At 39.5% G+C, this 22,500-nt stretch overlaps 1 protein-coding gene across 4 annotated transcripts in view; it reads right to left on the bottom strand.

Annotated features, from left to right (window-relative positions):
• Nucleotides 1-613: 613 nt before the first annotated feature.
• Nucleotides 614-22,500, bottom strand: part of LOC137886745 (transcription factor COE3-like) — a 39,958-nt gene continuing 18,071 nt past the window's right edge. The window contains exons 8-16 of one of the 4 annotated variants that reach the window (XM_068729341.1): nucleotides 21,591-21,708; nucleotides 18,065-18,198; nucleotides 17,577-17,703; nucleotides 14,864-14,952; nucleotides 6,947-7,012; nucleotides 5,231-5,393; nucleotides 4,919-5,122; nucleotides 3,994-4,158; nucleotides 614-2,267 (exon numbers count right to left, since the gene is read on the bottom strand). In XM_068729341.1, coding sequence (XP_068585442.1) covers nucleotides 2,236-2,267; nucleotides 3,994-4,158; nucleotides 4,919-5,122; nucleotides 5,231-5,393; nucleotides 6,947-7,012; nucleotides 14,864-14,952; nucleotides 17,577-17,703; nucleotides 18,065-18,198; nucleotides 21,591-21,708 — 1,098 coding nt within the window. In that variant the 3' untranslated portion in view covers nucleotides 614-2,235. The remainder of the gene's footprint in view (nucleotides 2,268-3,993; nucleotides 4,159-4,918; nucleotides 5,123-5,230; nucleotides 5,394-6,946; nucleotides 7,013-14,863; nucleotides 14,953-17,576; nucleotides 17,704-18,064; nucleotides 18,199-21,590; nucleotides 21,709-22,500) is intronic. The other 3 variants (XM_068729343.1, XM_068729342.1, XM_068729344.1) reach the window with 3 other exon arrangements.

Raw genomic sequence — 22,500 nt, 5'->3', positions numbered from 1 at the left:
TTAAGTTAAAGATGCACCGTTAAGTTACCGATGAGTCACCAATGTAACGTTAAGTTACAGATGTAATGTTAAGTTACCGATGAGTCACCAATGTAACGTTAAGTTACAGATGTAATGTTAAGTTACCGATGTACCGTTGAGTAACTGATGTAACGTTAAGTTACAGATGCAACGCTAGGAAACACGCCGTCTTTGACTGGATGAACAGGTGTGCTGGAAGAGGAACAGATTGTTCTTTATCAGCTCAGGATACGGTAGCTTAACAAATGTGGTCAGAGTCAAATTAGTTTCCAATCAGATCTTCTTTTTCCTCTTCCTTCGCTGCTCACTGGATTTCAAGCTTTGAATAGAATAGTGTTGATTTGGCTGAAGACTTTGTGTCTCCAGTTGGTAGAACTTGAAACATCTCATTAGTTTCACTATAGCACATAGCAGATATTATATATATATATATATATATATATATATTCAGACATTCAGAGACCTTCACTTCCGGAAGTCAACCCTAAACAGAAGTTATTTTATATTATTTATACAATCTAGATTCTATAAATTGTATAAATTCGATTCTATAAAAAGATGAAAGAAGCGACAGAGTTCTCAGAGCGACCTGCTGAGTTTATTGGTTTCTTTACAGCCAACAGTCATTAAAACAAGGTTTACGTTAAAAACGAGTGGAGACGACTGGATCAGGTTTGATTGACAGATTATAAATGTGTGAAGACGTCAACGTTTTCTTTTTTTAATACAAAACAATGGTTTGTTTTCAGTGTGGCACCACACACACACACACACACACACACACACACACACACACACACACACATTTAAAACCCCATGAAGACGGCATAACTCAACATCCATTTATACAAAAACAATCTGAGATATAAATACACTATTTATAATCTGTATGTTACAAAAAGAGTTTCCCTCGGTGACAGTGTGTGTGTGTGTGGGGTGGGGTGGGGTGGGGTGGGGGGTGGGGGGGGGGCGGGGATCAACCACAGTGACGTATAAATATTCAGCCAGCTACAGTTTTGGCAAAAATCACAAAACCCACACAGGAAACACGGGGACGGTGCCTTTGAGGCGCGGGCGGGGTTTCAGTGCTCGGGGCGGGGCTTGGGAGAAGGAGGAGGAGCTAGAATAAAAAACACAACTCTAAACAAGAAGACAGAATGTGACGGTAGCCTATCAGGATGCAGGACGTGTTTTCACAATGAAAAAAAACAAGATAAGAATAAATAAACAACACAGACAAGCTGGCGTGGGGCTAAATGGAGAAGGGGCGGGGCTAGTGAGGGGACAAATATGAGCTTAATTTATTATTCTTTCTGTTCATCCGCTGTGCTCTTTAAACTATTAAAACCACCAAACTATTCAGCTTTCACATCGTTCATCAGTTCTTCCTGTCCGGTCACAATACTGGACGCTGATTGGCTGACAGCAGCAGAGGTAAACCAGCAGGTTTTCATTTGATGGATTTGATTCCTCAGTGAGTGGAGCCAACCAGGATCAAGCTCAGCTGCCATGTTTCCTTTCACTCATCCTGAGCCCTACGTAGGAAGTCTTCTGATCCCTAATTCCCTAGATGAAAACCTCCCTCATCTTTGCTTCCTAGGTAGGGAGCATCCTACTTCCTTGTTCCTTAACAGAGTTTCCTCCATTCTCCCTGCATTCAAACTGAAGTCGTGTTTCCATTCAGTTGTCGAGCTAATGTTAAAGAACAAGAAATAAGAATTAGTTTTGTTTCCATCAACTACTTTGGACTCTTCTTGTTCCAGGCCTAGTGAGCTTCCTCCTTCCTAGCTTCCTCAGTAGGAAACTTAACTCTCTGTGATTCCTGACTGGATGTTTCCTTCTACCTCTCTCCTTCTCTTCTGCCTAAAGAGGAAGTGTCCTCCTTCTTAAGGACGAGGACATTCAGTCACATGTTGTGGAGGGTTTGTGGCCAGGAAGCTTCCTGTCTGTCAGTTTCCTCATGTGTTGACCAATCAGTTGCTGTGATGTCACTTCACAGGTGTGACCTCACAGTTTTTACTCAAACACACAGTGTGACATCAGAAAAGTCCTTTTTATCTTCGTCTCCATCCAATTAGAGACAACAGTTTATTTTTCAGCATCAATACTTCGTCCTGACTAGTCAGCTGCCGCCTGAGGCCCCGCCTCCTCTGAGGTGATTGGTGCTCGTGGCTGAGGGGGAGGAGAAGGACGAGTAACAAAGAGGAGGACGTTTTACATCGGAGGAACGACGAGGCCGGACATCGCTGCAGAGACAGAGACAGACACAAGTGGTAAAAACGACTTCTGTTAAAAGTATTGTAGTATTTTTACTGATGACGTACAGCAGCAATTATTACTCTGAAGGTAAATATGTAAAACTATCAATATTGAATTTTTGAGAATTTATTCTTTTCCTGCAGCTACAACTATTAATAACACTCAAAGTATATTTATTCATCTGAAGTGATGATGTAAGGCCTGCAAATGGATCAACACACACACACACACACACACACACACACACACACACACACACACACACACACACACACACACACACACTGTGGCCTTTCTGCTTCGGCGAAGGCGGAGAGCGGCATGAATATTTAACACTCGACAAACCTCTCTGTCAGAAACATTGACATCACACTGACTGCTGAGCGTGTGTGTGTGTGTGTGTGTGTGTGTGTGTGTGTTTAGAGGATGTATCTGTGGGTTGTAGTGAATAAAACATGGTTTGGCCTGTCACTCTCCATGCAATACTAACACTACTCAGGTGTGTGTGTGTTTGTTTGTGTGTGTGTGTGTGTGTGTGTGTGTGTGTGTGTGTGTGTATTTGTGTGTGTGTGAGGCTGTTAAAAGGAAAGCAGAGCTGATCATTTAAACCTCATTGATTCAATAACACAAAGTATAACTGCTGTTGTAGTAGCACTTATTTACTGTAAACACTTTGAGATGAAAAAAAGATTACATTATTATTATTATTATTATTATTATTCTGCTTTTACTTCAAATAAACCTGTGAAACTAAATGCTGATAATAGTCTGTATATTTATATATAAATCTATTAATCGGACCACAGTGAGTTTAAACTGCAGTGTTTTAAAAATGGAAGTGTACACGAATAACTAACAGGAAGTCTACATTTCTATGTGACACAACCCTGTAGTCTACATTTCTATGTGACACGGCCCTGTAGTCTACATTTAATGTGACACGACCCTGTAGTCTACATTTCTATGTGACACGACCCTGTAGTCTACATTTCTATGTGACACGACCCTGTAGTCTACATTTCTATGTGACACGGCCCTGTAGTCTACATTTCTATGTGACACGGCCCTGTAGTCTACATTTCTATGTGACACGGCCCTGTAGTCTACATTTCTATGTGACACGGCCCTGTAGTCTACATTTCTATGTGACACGGCCCTGTAGTCTACAATTCTATGTGACACGACCCTGTAGTCTACATTTCTATGTGACACGGCCCTGTAGTCTACATTTCTATGACACGGCCCTGTAGTCTACATTTCTATGACACGGCCCTGTAGTCTACATTTCTATGACACGGCCCTGTAGTCTACATTTCTATGACACGGCCCTATAGTCTACATTTCTATGACACAACCCTGTAGTCTACATTTCTATGTGACACGGCCCTGTAGCCTACATTTCTATGTGACACGGCCCTGTAGTCTACATTTCTATGACACGGCCCTATAGTCTACATTTCTATGACACGGCCCTGTAGTCTACATTTCTATGTGACACGGCCCTATAGTCTACATTTCTATGACACGACCCTGTAGTCTACATTTCTATGTGACACGGCCTTGTAGTCTACATTTCTATGTGACACGGCCCTGTAGTCTACATTTCTATGTGACACGACCCTGTAGTCTACATTTCTATGTGACACGGCCTTGTAGTCTACAATGAGGAGGAGGTGAAGAAGTAGAATGAATGAGGAGGAGGTGCAGTGTCACCTTGCAGCCCATTGGAGTTGTTTCCGGAGCAGTTTTGAGGAGGTGAAGCCGGCGGTCGGACGACGGGAGCAAAGGCGCTCTTCTGTTTGACGGCAGCTGAGAAGGAGAAAACTCCATGAGAGGAGTTACAGTTTGACACGGCCATGGTGGGACTGGAGGGGACAACTGGAAAAGGACAGAAACCAGATCAGCAACCAGATCAGGAACAAGGTCTTAAACCAGATCAGGAACCAGATCACAAACCAGAACAATAGTAGTAGTAGTACTAGTAGTACTAGTAGTATTTACCTTGATGCTGTTTTATCACTGAACATTACAGTAGTAGAGGCAGAATTAGTAGTAGTAGTAGTAGTAGTACTGGTAGTATTTACCTTGATACTGTGTTGTCACTAAACATTACAGTAGTAGTAGCAGAATTAGTAGTAGTAGTAGTACTGGTAGTATTTACCTTGATACTGTGTTGTCACTAAACATTACAGTAGTAGTAGCAGAATTAGTAGTAGTAGTAGTAGTAGTACTGGTAGTATTTACCTTGATACTGTGTTGTCACTAAACATTACAGTAGTAGTAGCAGAATTAGTAGTAGTAGTACTGGTAGTATTTACCTTGATGCTGTTTTATCACTGAACATTACAGTAGTAGAGGCAGAATTAGTAGTAGTAGTAGTAGTAGTAGTACTGGTAGTATTTACCTTGATACTGTGTTGTCACTAAACATTACAGTAGTAGTAGCAGAATTAGTAGTAGTAGTAGTACTGGTAGTATTTACCTTGATACTGTGTTGTCACTAAACATTACAGTAGTAGTAGCAGAATTAGTAGTAGTAGTAGTAGTAGTACTGGTAGTATTTACCTTGATACTGTGTTGTCACTAAACATTACAGTAGTAGTAGCAGAATTAGTAGTAGTAGTACTGGTAGTATTTACCTTGATACTTACTGCCGTAGGGAGAGTTGGCAGACGACCCGTTGAGGAAGCCGGGGGACGTTGCTACTCCTAAGTTTGGCATGCCGGTGTTGCCGTAGCCGTTCATGCTGTTGCTGACGGTGTTGCCATAGTTACTTTGTTGGGGGGTGGAGCTTGGGACGTATCCTCGCGGCGACACGCTGCTGGTGTTCCGATTGTAACCGACTGGAAGAGGACGACATCGTCACAGGTTTAATGATGCTGCAGTAGCGCTAGTACTGGTAGTATTGGTAGTACTCGTAGTACTGGTAGTACTCGTCCTGGAGCTCATACCTTGTGTCGTGTCGGAGACGTTGACGGCCAGCTGTCCACTGAAGGAGTTCACTCCCATCATGCCGTGGGAGGCGCTGTTGCTTAGCGACGGGATCTGGTTGTGGTTCCGGGGAACGCTGTAGAGAGCTTCGGCGATATCAGCCGCTCGCTTCAGGATGATCTCCTGTAGAACAAGAACTACTTCAGGTATCCAACTACTACTCATTTAAATAGTTTGAGACAGTTATATTTACATTTACACTGGATTAAAGTTATTAAGCTGTTTGACATCAGTCAGACGTCTCAGAGGAAGAGTCCCTCTGACTTTACAAAGTGCCTTCACCAACAGATGTTCTACTAGAACAAAGATCCTCTGAGCAACAGCAGAAGAAGAAGAAGAGAATAAATAAACTGGAAGCTTAGATTTGGTTTCAGACTTTCACAATAAAAGCATCCTAGAACAAGCTGGAATTAACAGGAAGGCCCATCGTTATGTAATGTACTCTTTTCTCATTGAAAACATGTTTTGTGTTCTCACACGCACAAATACAGCATCTGACCTTAAACACACACACACACACACACACACACACACACACACACACACATACACACTGATGTTGTTATGTGTCACACCTGTATGTCAAGTTGGGTTTTTGTCCTGTCTCCACGTTTGTTTTGTGACTTCCTGTTTTATTTTGGAAATTAACTCTCCTCTCGTTTCAGGTTCCTTGCCCTTCCTCATGTGTCACCAGTCTGATTGTCTTCCCTGATTCCTGATTGTCTCCACCTGTTCCCCCACTTCCCTCATGTGTACTTATAGTCTGCGTCTCCCCTTGTCCTGTGCCAGTGTGTCATGTCCTTTCACCTTGCACACCCGCCTTATGCTATCAGCAAATCCAAGCCATAGTATTGTCTGTCCCGTTCTTGTTTCTTGTTTCCTCTGTAAGAGCGATTTTGTTTTGCATTTTGCCATTTTGATCATTCAGCTCTTTGAGTTGAATCAGAGCTTTTTTATTTGTAGTTTTATACCTTCCTTGCGAAGTGATTTTTGGTTTGGCTTTTGCCGTTTTAACTTTACTGCTCCTTGAGTTAAATCAGAGTTTTTAGTTCTGCTTTGTTAGTTTCTTTTCCTGCCTCGCTAAAAGAGGTTTTGTTTCCAGGGATTTCCCTGAGCCTTTTTTTTGTTGGAAATAAAAGATCGTCAGTTGAACCTCAAACTCTGCGTCCGAGTCCTCATCAAGAGTTCCCTCCGTGACAGTTATGATTATTACGACAGTTGAATTTACATTTGTTTACAATCTGTTCAAGGTTACTCTTTCACTTACAGAGACCTGAGTATGTGTGTGTGTGTCTGTGTGTGTGTCTGTGTGTGTGCGTGTGTCTGTTTGTGTGTGTGTGTGTGTGTGTGTGTGTGTCTGTGCTGTGATTAGCCGTGTGTTGAGAAGCGTGTCGGAGAGTGTGGAGAAGGACAGAGAGAATATTAAGTGGTTGGGTGTTTCAGTCATAAAACTGCAGGAGGAGTCTCGCTGAGCATCATGGGAAATTTGTCCTTCTTTACAACAGAATAAACAGAAACTTTTTCTAAAGTCAGTCGAAATAAACTGAACTGTGTATGTTTGATAAAGAAACAGACCAACACACTCAGACATGAGGAGGATGTGGACATGTGGACAGGGGGACATGTGGACATGTGGACAGGTGGACAGGTGAACAGGTGTGCAGGATCAAACCTACCTGGTTGTTGTGCGGCATCCCATAGAGCGCCTCCACCAGGTCAGCTGCCCTCTTCAACAGCACCTCCTGCAACAGGAGAGAGAAGGGGACCACACAAAGAGAAGAAATACTCTGAAACAAGTAAAAGTACTACAGTCAGAATCTCACTCATGTTCAAATGAATTCAACTTCAGATTTCTGCATAATGAGTACTTTAAATGCGATTACTTTGAGTATATTTCAAAGAAATATTTATGTATTTTGACAAAAGGTAAAACTTGGTTTAAAGGCAGCGAAACAAAGCAACTCATGAAGTAATAACTGTGAATATTGTAATAAAAAAACTTAATAAATGATCACATTACGTTATAAACTAAAAGTAATAAAACGTTTGATAACGTAATAAATCTTTGTTTTCTTAAAACATTAGACAGTGGTTAATTTCTAATAAGTAGTAATATTACATTTAGCTGATCCAACCAGAAAAGCAGAAAAAATAAAGTATTTTCTATGCAGATGACTCTGCAGTGTTTAATGCAGAACGTCTTCATGTCAGCAGGTGGGTGAACCAGCTGTCACTGACTTTTAAACTGATAATAATAATAATAATAATAATAATAATAATATAGTAATAATAATAATATATCAATAATAATGTATCAATAATAATAATATATTAATAATAGTTATATAATAATAATAATAATAAGTCCATGTTGTGTTTCTGGTTGTTATTAGAAGGATTTCTGTACCTTCACAAAATAAAGTTTTTTTTTAAACTGTAAGTTAAAACGTAATGCACTGAATTTATTACATAATTCAACCTTTTTTTTATAATTTTATAATGTAATGTAATATTTTTCACGTAATGTCATAACTTAAACATACACTGTTAAACATTACATTATGTGCTCATGGTTTTCTACAATATGTGTGGATTTTTACATTAAGAGCTTTTATTACATCTAAATTATTACATTATTACATCTTTTACACGATGACTTACTCAGCTCAAAAGTGACCTGACAAAAGTAACACAAACACACACAGTGTGTGTGTGTGTGTGTGTGTGTGTCTGTGTGTCAGTATTAAACAGTGTTTATTCTAATCAGAGCTCAGTTGCACTTCACAGTGTGCGTACACACACACACACACACACACACACACACACACACACACACACACACACACACACACTAACTGTCAGCATTTTAACACTAACTGATCATTGAAGTGAAGTAGTTCAGTGTTAAAGAGGCTCAGAATGTGTGTGTGTGTGTGTGTATGTGTATTGAAAGTGTGTGTGTGTGTGTGAGACTCTGTGTGTGAGAGTGTGTGTATGTATGTGTGTGTGTGTGTGTGTAATCAGGCGGTGGCAGAACAATGCTTCATTTAGTCTTTATCTTAATTAAACACTCTCAGTTAATCTGCTGCTTTTCATTACAAACTTCTTTCAATTAACCCCGCCCCCTAATTAACCCCGCCCCTCATTGCTCCAGCACTCTGCTCTGTTCCCCCCCCCGGCCATCATCATAATCTTCATCAACCTACTCTTCATCCACATACTCTTCATCCACATACTCTTCATCTACATACTCTACATCTACATGCTCTACATCTACATACTCTTCATCTACATACTCTACATACTCTACATCTACATACTCTACATACTCTACATCTACATACTCTACATCTACATACTCTTCATCTACATACTTTACATCTACATACTCTACATCTACATACTCTTCATCTACATACTCTACATCTACATACTCTACATCTACATGCTCTACATCTACATACTCTTCATCTACATACTCTACATACTCTACATCTACATACTCTACATACTCTACATCTACATACTCTACATCTACATACTCTACATCTACATACTCTTCATCCACATACTCTACATCTACATACTCTACATCTACACACTCTTTATCTACATACTCTACATATATACATACTCTTCATCTACATAATCTACATCTACATACTCTACATATATACATACTCTACATCTACATACTCTACATATATACATACTCTACATCTACATACTCTACATCTACATACTCTACATCTACATACTCTTCATCCACATACTCTACATCTACATACTCTACATCTACACACTCTTTATCTACATACTCTACATATATACATACTCTTCATCTACATAATCTACATCTACATACTCTACATATATACATACTCTACATCTACATACTCTACATATATACATACTCTTCATGTACATACTCTACATATATACATACTTTTTATCTACATACTCTACATATATACATACTCTTCATCTACACACTCTTCATCTACATACTCTTCATCTACATACTCTTTATCTACATACTCTACATATATACATACTCTTCATCTACACACTCATCTACATACTCTTCATCTACATACTCTACATCTACATACTCTACATCTACATACTCTACATATATGCATACTCTTCATGTACATACTCTACATATATACATACTCTTCATCTACATACTCTTCATCTACATACTCTACATCTACATACTCTACATATATACATACTCTTCATGTACATACTCTACATATATACATACTCTTCATCTACACACTCATCTACATACTCTTCATCTACATACTCTACATCTACATACTCTTCATCTACATACTCTACATCTACATACTCTACATATATACATACTCTTCATGTACATACTCTACATATATACATACTCTTCATCTACATACTCTACATCTACATACTCTACATATATACATACTCTTCATCTACATACTCTACATCTACATACTCAACATATATACATACTCTTCATCTACATACTCTACATCTACATACTCTACATATATACATACTCTTCATCTACATACTCTACATCTACATACTCTACATATATACATACTCTTCATCTACATACTCTACTTCTACATACTCTACATATATACATACTCTTCATCTACATACTCTACATCTACATACTCTACATATACACATACTCTTCATCTACATACTCTTCATCTACACATTCTTCATCTACATACTCTACATCTACATACTCTACATATATACATACTCTTCATCTACATACTCTACATATATACATACTCTTCATCTACATACTCTTCATCTACACATTCTTCATCTACATACTCTACATCTACATACTCTACATATATACATACTCTACATCTACATACTCTACATTTACATACTCTTAATCTACATACTCTACATCTACATACTCTACATCTACATACTCTACATCTACACACTCTTTATCTACATACTCTACATATGTACATACTCTTCATCTACACACTCATCTACATACTCTTCATCTACATACTCTACATCTACATACTCTACATCTACATACTCTACATCTACATACTCTACATATATACATACTCTTCATGTACATACTCTACATATATACATACTCTTCATCTACATACTCTACATCTACATACTCTACATATATACATACTCTTCATGTACATACTCTACATATATACATACTCTTCATCTACACACTCATCTACATACTCTTCATCTACATACTCTACATCTACATACTCTACATATATACATACTCTTCATCTACATACTCTACATCTACATACTCAACATATATACATACTCTTCATCTACATACTCTACATCTACATACTCTACATATATACATACTCTTCATCTACATACTCTACATCTACATACTCTACATATATACATACTCTTCATCTACATACTCTACTTCTACATACTCTACATATATACATACTCTTTATCTACATACTCTACATCTACATACTCTACATATACACATACTCTTCATCTACATACTCTTCATCTACACATTCTTCATCTACATACTCTACATCTACATACTCTACATATATACATACTCTTCATCTACATACTCTACATCTACATACTCTACATATATACATACTCTTCATCTACATACTCTTCATCTACACATTCTTCATCTACATACTCTACATCTACATACTCTACATATATACATACTCTACATCTACATACTCTACATTTACATACTCTTAATCTACATACTCTACATCTACATACTCTACATCTACATACTCTACATCTACACACTCTTTATCTACATACTCTACATCTACACACTCTTTATCTACATACTCTACATCTACATTCATTCTTTATTTACTTCCTGTCTTCTGCTAAATGTCTTTTCTTTGTCTTTCCATCCGTTTGTCCCTCTTTCCTCTTTTATCTACATTCATTCTTTTCTTTCAGAGTTCATCACGATTTACGACACACCGCTCACTATCAGACTATGTGTGTGTGCTGTCATACAGCTGCACACACACACACACACACACACACACTCACACACACACACACACTCACACACACACACACACACACACACACACACACACACGCACTGAGAGAAAGTAATTTCTGTGAAGTAGCGTTCCGCCTGCGATCCTCTTTAATCTGCTCGTTTATGCAGAGCGACGTTCAAGTGTGTCGCAGCGTGAGAGGAGATTTCTTCACACACACACACACACACACACACACACACACACACACACACACACACACACACACACACACACACACACACACACACACACGCACAGTGTTTACAGTGACAAATGAAAGCCTTGTTATTATTACAAGTGTTTCATTGTTACGCAGCGAGATGACAAGCACCTTTCACACACACACACACACACACACACACACACACACACACACACACACACACACACACACACACACACACACACACACATTAACAAGGTTACCACGGCGATAGAGCTGGAGGTTGGGATGTCATCGCTGAGGAGGAAACCAATTATTCTGTTAAGCCACGACACACACACACACACACACACACACACACACACACACACACACACACACACACACACACACACACATTTCTTCTTTAACCTCAGCAGTGGAAAAATTACCTTAATAACACAAAATCATGAATAATAATAATAAAAGGTAATAATAATTATTATGACAATTGTAATAATAATAATGATTATTATTATTACAATTATTTGTATTATTGTAATTATAAGAACATAAGTGAAATAAATGATCCGTCTGACTCCTCAGCAGCAGAGGAACTCATTATTTTATGTTTTAAGTTGATTTTTGTTTAGGTTTTTCCAAGAATTATTCAGTGAATTTCACATTACTGTACTGAAAAGTAATTTATAGTAGTTTGCTCATTATTGATGAATATTAAACAGATTATTATTTCACTCTTTAAGTATTATAAATTGTTTTTTATCAATATTTGTTTTCATTTTTGTTAGTTGATGAGTATTGTATTATTTTTACTCATTATTGATAAGAATTGTATTGTTCCTTTCTCATTAACCTACAATATTTGGATGTTTGATGTCTCTGTGATTTTCTTTCATACTTATTGTAGCAGGAGGCAGCTTTTCTGTGCTCAAATAAAGACTTGATTGATGAAGATGAAGATGATTGATGATGAGTACAGCCAGTTTTCAGTCTAAACGACCAATCAAATGCTTTGAGCATGGAAGAGAAGCCAACCACCACCGGCTTCATGAACGACTGACTTCAACCATTTATGTTTGAACTTGTTTATTATTCATGTTGCTTTATAATATTTCTATTAGAAGAGAAACTGAGACTGACTTTTTTTGTAGAGGCAAACATAACGACTAAAACTGCAAAAACAGAAATAAGTTATTTGTTTTTATGAATCTGATAAGAGACACATACTTGTGTGTGTGTGTGTGTGTGTGTGTGTGTGTGTGTGTGTGTGCCAATCTCCTTTCTTGCCACATGGCTGCACTCGCTGATTACCTGATTTGACTGTTTCAACCTCCCTGTTTACCAATGGGCTTTACACACACACACACACACACACACACACACACACACACACACACACACACACACACACACACACACACACACACACTATGCAAACACACAGGTTTACCTTTTATTCAATCATCTCTGTATGTGTGAGTGTTTGTTGAACTTAATGCTTCTCACTCTGTGTGTGTGTGTGTGTGTGTGTGTGTGTGTCGTTAACAGTGATGAATGTTGTTTTGGGACATTTACATATAGAAACAACTTTAAAACAGGGTTGTCTGCTGTGTGATGTCACAACGAAGGTCTGTGATTGGTCATTGGTGTAGAAAAGGTCTTCTTCAGCAGAAGGAACATATTATATATAATGTATATACATATAATATATATACATATATATATATATATATATATATATGTATATATATTATATGTATGTATATATATGTATTATATTATAACTCTGAACATTTCCAGTTTCCTCTGAAGGAACTGGACCTTTGTCTGTTCACAACCAGAGTCATTAATAAACCATCAGACCCGTTCATATAGAAAGCTGAACCAGGTTTCTCAGATCCTTCGATATGAGCAACGACCCCGAGCGGTCCCCTCTGCACAGCCTGGCCAATCACAGGCTACTTTCAGGATGTCTGACAGCAATTTAAACCAAACACATTGTGAGTCCAGGGCAAGTGTTCCCAGCAGCACCTGCAACAGGAACTTAGACTTAGAGCTCAGCTGGTCTGGGACCTGCTAGCTAACACCAAAGTTAGCTCGTTCTCTACCTGGTTGTACTTTTAGTTGACCATCATCCACTCTATACGGACTATTAGACTCCTGGTCTTCATGGACCTTTTGGTGAACTAAGTGCTGAACATCTGAAACCAGAATCAGATGACTTTACACACAACTTTTCTCCACAACCCGGATCGTAACGTAGATCCTGGTCTACATGAAGACAGAGTCCTTTTTGGATCAATAAACCTTGTTCAGACATCAGGATCACTTCCCGTTATTAGAGACAGTCGCTCTGCAGCACACTGAGCACAAGGCAGCGTGGGTAATAGAATAAAACCATTCTGGATGAATTATTAAAGACATGGTGGGATGTGGTTTTCATTACGGAGCTAACAGCATGTCAGCCCTCATCAGAGCAGAGCTGCAGAGATCCTCCAGGAATTTATTCAGCACAAATACTGAAATACATCATGACATATGTGTTATTGCCACCAACCAGTTCACTTCTTCTGCACTCTGGTGAAACAAGATCCACCTCATGGACAGACGTATGTGGACAGCTGATCATAAGCTGTAAGCTTCAAATACAACAAGTCCTCGTCTGAAGACAAAGTGTCCTGAATGTCCTCATCCTCCTAAACACCAAGAATATACGTGTTCACTCCTGAAGATGCTCATCGTGTGTTCACATGAAAAGTGACAGAAATAGTTGTGTATATATATAAATATACATTATATATATTATATATATACATATTTTCATGGTCATATTGTGTTATTGAGATTGTTTTAGGTGCCTGAAGATGTAAAATAATTTGACAACCATGTAAAAACTGGGATTCTTCTTCTGATTGTCTCATGACCTTCATATTTAACTAATGACCCTGATCAGGCCATCGGACCATAGGTTGGGAACCACTGCTCTAAAATATCTTTGTTGCAGCATTAAGAGTTCTCTTCATTGACAGAAAAAAAACCTTACATCTGATCACGCAGAAGAATTCTTCCGTTTCTGTCTGAACTGTCATTATATGTGTTTGTTAAAGACACACAATGTGTGTTAAAGACTGACACACACACACACACACACACACACACACACACACACACACACACACACACACACACACACACAGTAGATGCAGCTGATGGTTATCAGGACTCTGAGCAGCCAACCAGAACACAGACTGATGAAAAAACACCAACAATAATCAGTTATTCTGTCTGTGTTTGTATAAAACGATTGTTTTTGTTTGTGTGTGTGTGTGTGTGTGTGTGTGTGTGTGTGTGTGTGTGTGTGGTACCTTGGGCAGTCTCTCTGGGTCTCCGGGGTGACGAGGAATGACCTTCTGTAACCTCTGAAAGCCATAATCTATGGTGGGCTCATTGAGAGCTGAGGAAGAGGAGGAGGAAGAAACAAACTGATCAGAAGTTATCAAACTATTGAAATAAAAACATGAAAATCATCTCACTCTGAGTTTCATTCTGACACATCAGACACTCGGCCTCCAACGAGAAACTGGAACAAAGATGTTTGTGACTTCGAACCTTTTATAATATGATAGTGATAGGAGGTTCTGAAAGCCCTTCAGGAGGTTATACTGGTCCTTTAAAGTGTTCTAAAGGTCCTAAAGGAGGTTCTAATGACCTTCAGGAGGTTATAGTGGTCCTTCAAAGTGTTCTAATGGTCCTAGGTTCTACTGGTCCATAACATGTTCTAAAGGTCCTAAAGGAGGTTCTAAAGACCTTCAGGAGGCTTTAGTGGTCCTTTAAAGTGTTCTAAAGGTCCTAAAGGAGGTTCTGAAAGCCCTGCAGGAGGTTATACCGGTCCATAAAATGTTCTACAGGTCCTTTAGTAGGTTCAAAAGACCACCAGGAGGTTATAGTGGTCCTTCAAAGTGTTCTAAAGGTCCTAATAGAGATCCTAAAGACCTTCAGGAGGTTATAGTGGTCCTTTAAAATGTTCTAAAGGTCCTAAAGGAGGTTCTAAAGACATTCAGGAGGTTATAATGGTCCTTTAAAATGTTCTAAAGGTCCTAAAGGAGGTTCCAAAGACCTTCAGGAAGTTATAGTGGTCCTTTCAATTGTTCTAAAGGTCCTAAGTTTAGTTCAGTAGTTAAAACAACACAAACACTGACTGAGTAAATGAAAAGATGACTGCCATGTAGACCATTGTTAGGGTCCCGTTGCTTAGCAGCAAACTAAAATCACAACCATTGTTGGAGCAGTTGGAGTCTCTGGTTTGTGATTGGTCAGTTTCCTCTTTGGCCCTCCTCCGACATCATTTACAGCTTAAAGTGGTCGGGAGATGATAAATGTGAGCGTCAGTGAACGCAGCAAAGCACGGCGAGCGTGTGTGTGTGTGTGTGTGTGTGTGTAAAGGGCATGAATCATAATCCTGTCTTGGTTCAGCTGCGTTTAACAAGCTTTAGACTGACTCTCCTATCCAGCAAACAGTGTGTTAGTGTGTGTGTGTGTGTGTGTGCGTGTGTGTGCGTGTGTGCGTGTGTGTGCGTGTGTGTTTAGTCCTTGAAGGCCCACAGGGCGTAACAAGTAGCAGTTATACGAGTGTGTTAGCTCTCCAGATGTCTGTGTTATCTACAGCTTGCTATATGTGTGTGTGTGTGTGTGTGTGTGTGTGTGTGTGTGTGTGTGTGTGACCTTGTGTTGTTGACTGTTATCACCTGTGTGTCTGTTTAACCTGCAGTCTGTCCTCATAACATTCTTTATGGATCAAACCTGAACGCATCTTCACTGTCTGATTCATATATAAATATATATATATATACACACATATATGTGTGTGTAAAAGAATCGTTAGTGTGTTACCTGTGTATATTAATCATTAGTGTGTTACCTGTGTAAATGAATCGTTAGTGTGTTACCTGTGTAAAATAATTGTTAGTGTGTTACCTGTGTAAAAGAATTGTTAGTGTGTTACCTGTGTAAAAGAATCGTTAGTGTGTTACCTGTTTAAATTATTCATTAGTGTGTTACCTGTGTAAACGCATCATTAGTGTGTGTTACCTGTGTAAATTAATCATTAGTGTGTTACTTGTGTATATGAATCGTTAGTGTGTTACCTGTGTAAACGAATCATTAGTGTGTTACCTGTGTATATGAATCGTTAGTGTGTTACCTGTGTAAACGAATCATTAGTGTGTTACCTGTGTATATGAATCATTAGTGTGTTACCTGTGTAAACGAATCATTAGAGTGTTACTTGTGTATATGAATCGTTAGTGTGTTACCTGTGTAAACAAATCATTAGTGTGTTACTTGTGTATATGACTTGTTAGTTTGTTACCTGTGTAAACAAATCATTAGTGTGTTACCTGTGTAAACAAATCATTAGTGTCTGTTACCTGTGTAAACAAATCATTAGTGTGTTACCTGTGTAAATGATTCTTTAGTGTGTGTTACCTGTGTAAACAAATCATTAGTGAGTGTTACCTGTGTAAAATAATCGTTAGTGTGTTACCTGTTTAAATGAATCGTTAGTGTGTTACCTGTGTAAACGAATCATTAGTGTGTTACTTGTGTATATGAATCGTTAGTTTGTTACCTGTGTAAACGAATCATTAGTGTGTTACCTGTGTAAATGAATCATTTTTGTGTTACCTGTGTAAATGAATCATTAGTGTGTTACCTGTGTAAAGGAATCATTAGTGTGTTACCTGTGTAAACGAATCATTAGTGTGTTACCTGTTTAAATGAATCATTAGTGTGTGTTACCTGTGTAAACAATTCATTAGTGTGTTACCTGTGTAAATGAATCATTAGTGTGTTACTTGTGTATATGAATCGTTAGTTTGTTACCTGTGTAAACGAATCATTAGTGTGTTACCTGTGTATATGAATCGTTAGTGTCACCTGTGTAAATGAATAATTTTTGTGTTACCTGTGTAAATTAATCATTTGTGTGTGTTACCTGTGTAAACGAATCATTAGTGTGTTACCTGTGTAAACGAATCATTAGTGTGTGTTACTTGTGTAAATGAATCATTAATGTGTTACCTGTGTAAACGAATCGTCCAGGTGCTCCTTTACAGAACTGTTTGGACTTGTAGGACAGCGTTACCTCGACAACACCGGGGATGTGACGGGGAGGAGTCTGCACCCGAATAGCATGAGGGGTGATCAGCTGGAGGACGCAGAGAGAGTGAGACACAGAGCGAGTGAGACACAGGGAGAGTGAGACACAGGGAGAGTGTGACACAGAGAGAGTGCGACACGGGGAGAGTGAGACACAGAGAGAGTGAGACACAGAGAGAGTGAGACGCAGAGAGAGTGCGACACAGAGAGAGTGAGACACAGAGAGAGTGAGACGCAGAGAGAGTGCGACACAGAGAGAGTGAGACGCAGAGAGAGTGCGACGCAGAGAGAGTGAGACGCAGAGAGAGTGAGACGCAGAGAAAGTGAGACGCAGAGAGAGTGCGACACAGAGAGAGTGAGACGCAGAGAGAGTGAGACACAGGGAGAGTGAGACATAGAGAGAGAGTTACCTCGCTCCACACCAGCATGGTGCCGAAGACGACCTGTAGGCCGTCAAAGAAGTTGTCTCCGATTAGAATGACGGTCGCTCCGCCTGTCGTCCAGCCCTCACTGGGACTAATGGCTTTAATACAGGGAGTGGCTGCTGGACGGGAGACAGACAGACAGACAGACAGACAGACAGATAGACAGAACAACAGACAGAACAACAGACAGAGAGAGAGAGAGAGAGAGAGAGAGAGAGAGAGAGAGAGAGAGAGAGAGAGAGAGAGAGAGAGAGAGAGAGAGTGAGAGACGGACAGGTAAACAGAAATGTTAGCATCTTTAAACAAAGACATAAAACATTATTTTATGTGTAAAATGTACCTGTGTGAGAGTCCCAACCCACAGCTTAGGAAGCACTTCACACACATACACGCACACACACACACACACACACACACACACACACACACACACACACACACACACACACACACTCAGAACGTGATTTAATTGGGTCGTGGCTATTATCCGCTTTAGCTTAGTCTATTCAAACTACCACACACACACACACACACACACACACACACACACACACACACACACACACACACACACACACACACACACACACTCAACTGGTAATGACTACTTTCCCTCCTTTCAAGTGCGGCAGCAGATTAATTATAAAGTGAAATGAAAGCAGTGTGTGTGTGTGTGTCTGTCTGTCTGTCTGTCTGTGTGTGTGTGTGTGTGTGTGTGTGTGTGAGAGGCTGAGCAGCCAATCTCATCACTGAAGACTTAAGATGACATTAGAGCACCTGACCTCTGTTCTACTACACGCTTCCTCTATTACAGACTGTCTTATCACAATGACATCAGAGCTGAGGCTGCTGAGTCCAGACAGGTGAGTCCAGAGTCAAGACAGGTGAGTCCAGAGTCAAGACAGGTGAGTCCAGAGTCCAGACAGGTGAGTCCAGAGTCAAGACAAGTGAGTCAAAAGTCCAGACAGGTGAGTCCAGAGTCAGGACAGGTGAGTCAAGAGTCAAGACAGGTGAGTCCAGAGTCCAGACAGGTGAGTCCAGAGTCCGGACAGGTGAGTCCAGAGTCAGGACAGGTGAGTCAAAAGTCAGGACAGGTGAGTCAAGGGTCAAGACAGGTGAGCCCAGAGTCCAGACAGGTGAGTCCAGAGTCAGGACAGGTGAGTCAAAAGTCAGGACAGGTGAGTCAATAGTCAGGACAGGTGAGTCCAGAGTCCAGACAGGTGAGTCCAGAGTCAGGACAGGTGAGTCCAGAGTCAAGACAAGTGAGTCCAGAGTCAGGACAGGTGAGTCAAGAGTCAAGACAGGTGAGCCCAGAGTCCAGACAGGTGAGTCCAGAGTCAGGACAGGTGAGTCAAGAGTCAGGACAGGTGAGTCAAGAGTAAGAAGAAGAAATACTAGAAGAAGCAGAAGCAGAAGAAGAGGAAGAATGAATTAAATAAGTAGAAGAAGAAGAAGTAGAAGAAGAAAAAATAAAAGTAGAAGAAGAAGAAGAAGAGGAAGAGGAAGAAGAAATAGAAGTAGAAGTAGAAGTAGAAGAAGAAGAGGATGATGAACAATATATTAAAGAAGTAGAAGAAGAAAAATAAGAAGTAGAATAAGGTGAAGTAGAAGTAGAAGAAGAAGAAGAAGAAGAAGATGATGAAGAGCAAGAGGAAGAGGAAGAATAAATAAAATAAATAGAAGAAGGAGAAGAAATAGAAGAAGGAGAAGTAGAACAAGGAAAAAACAAGAAATAGAAGTAGAAGAAGAGGAATAGGAAGAATGCATTAAAGAAGAAGAAGAAGAAGTAGAAGAAATAGAAGTAGAAGTAGAACAAGAAATAGGAATAGAAACAGAACTAGAAGAAGAGGAAGAAGAAATAGAAGAGGAAGAGAAAGAAGAAATAGAAGAAGAAGAAGAAGAAGAAGAGGAAGAATACATTAAAGAAAAAAAAGAAAAAGTAGAAGAAGTAGAAGTAGAACAAGAAATAGAAATAGAAATAGAACTAGAAGAAGAAGAGGAAGAATACATTAAAGAAGAAGTAGAAGAAGTAGTAGTAGAACAAGAAATATAAATATAAATAGAACTAGAAGAAGAAGAGGAAGAAGAAATAGAAGAGGAAGAGGAAGAAGAAGAAGAAGAAGAAGAAGAAGAAGAAGAAGAAGAAGAAGGCTGAACTGAAATATAAAAGAGTTCACACCCTAGAGACTCTACTCTGAATGGGAGGGGTGGTATCCATGGTTACTGTCTTTAATTAGGGGGGCAATTAAAGAGGCCGCAAAAAGACACACACACACACACACACACACACACACACACACACACACACACACACACACACACACACACACACACACACACACACACCGTCCTCTCTGGGGATGGTGAGGTGTCTGGTCTTCCTTCCCACAATCCATTGGGGTGCATTCTCTTCAAAGAGAGAATTACTCCCCTCTTCCTCCTCGTTACTCTCTTCATCTTCTCTGGTTCAGATGTTTTAAAGTGTGTGACAGCTGCGTGTCTCACTGAATGATCGTATCAATAAACAAAACCATAACCATAACCCGGTCTGTTAGTAGTACAGGTAGTTCTGACAATCACAGGCTTTAACTGCAGGTAAAACATCTGTGTGGTGATCGTCTCACCACAGCTTCTTATTTAATTATGATATGTAATATAATTATAATATATAATAATATTATAATTATATTTATCTGCATTCATGTGCTGATATCTGTTTACAAACTCCACTCTCTGGACAGTAAACGATGACCAGTCCAGAGAAGAGGTCTGGACCACATCAGACCACATCGGTCCACAGACCAGGAACAGGTGTTGAGATGCTAAAATATTAGCATATTATAACTGATGTGTCATCATCACCTTAAATAAAACTCTATGGACGAAGAAACTAAAAACTCAACATGTTTCATGACCCAGTAGTCTTCATCACTGTTTATAACATTAGACCGGTAGTCTTCATCACTGTTTATAACACTAACCCAGTAGTCTTCATCACTGTTTATAACACTAACCCAGTAGTCTTCATCACTGTTTATAACATTAGACCGGTAGTCTTCATCACTGTTTATAACACTAACCCAGTAGTCTTCATCACTGTTTATAACACTAACCCAGTAGTCTTCATCACCGTTTATAACACTAACCCAGTAGTCTTCATCACTGTTTATAACATTAAACAGGTAGTCTTCATCACTGTTTATAACATTAGATCGGTAGTCTTCATCGCTGTTTATAACATTAGACCGGTAGTCTTCATCACTGTTTATAACACTAACCCAGTAGTCTTCATCACTGTTTATAGCACTAACCCAATAGTCTTCATCACTGTTTATAACACTAACCCAGTAGTCTTCATCACTGTTTATAACACTAACCCAGTAGTCTTCATCACCGTTTATAACATTAAACCGGTAGTCTTCATCACTGTTTATAACACTAACCCAGTAGTCTATATCACTGTTTATAACACTAATCCAGTAGTCTTCATCACTGTTTAAAAGCTGCTCACCTTCAGATGGGTCCAGTCTCCGGGCTCGGCGGCCATGTTTGGAGTTGTTGTGTACAAACATGTTGTCGGAGACGGCGAGAACGTGTCCATCCACATTGACCGTCGTAGAGACGACCACCTTCAAAGAAACAACTTTATTTACAACAAAACAATTATCCTCCCAGAAACAAGCAACACATCTCAAAGGTTTACATCATTTTTAGAACTAATTGAAACATTTGTGATGGCGCCACAACAACCAATAAATCAGAAACATGAATATATGAATAGGGTTATATATGATGACTGTTCCACAATTCTGAGATATTGGCATCAAATTTATATTTTTGAAATATATATATATATATAAACATGTAGAATAAATATCTCTAACTAATAACATTTAGCTTTAGCCCCGCCCTCTGTGTGATGTCATCCATCACTCCGCAGCGTTGCCATGGTGAGGTTGTTGCCGTTGATCCGTGGCGACGGAGCAGAAGGTCGAGTGGAGGTGTCCTCTCCGTTGCCACGGTGACTAACCAGCACATCCTTCACCCTGCTGTCGCCACGACAACCACCGACAGTTCCGGAGGTTTCCCCTGAATTCACCTGTCTCATCCAATGATTGGTCTCTCTCTCTCTCTCTCTCTCTCTCTCTCTCTCTCTCTCAATCTGTCTCTGTCTCTCTCTCTCTCTCTCTCTCTCTCTCTCTGTCTCTGTCTCTCACTCTCTTTATGTCTCTGTCTCTGTCTCTCACTCTCTTTATGTCTCTGTCTCTGTCTCTCTCTCTCTCTCTGTCTCTGTCTCTCTGTCGCTCTCTCTCTCTCTATGTCTCTCTCTCTCTCTATGTCTCTCTCTATCTCTCTCTGTCTCTCTCTCTCTCTCTCTCTCTCTCTCTCTCTCTCTCTCTCTCCTCTTCTTCTTCTTCTGC

This window comes from Cebidichthys violaceus, unplaced genomic scaffold, assembly GCF_023349555.1.
Source record: "Cebidichthys violaceus isolate CVI_PGR_0920_01 unplaced genomic scaffold, fCebVio1.0.p SCAF_45, whole genome shotgun sequence".
Classification (NCBI taxonomy): domain Eukaryota; kingdom Metazoa; phylum Chordata; class Actinopteri; order Perciformes; family Stichaeidae; genus Cebidichthys; species Cebidichthys violaceus.
Note: the sequence above shows the minus strand (reverse complement) of the source record. Positions and strands in the feature narration are given on the sequence as shown.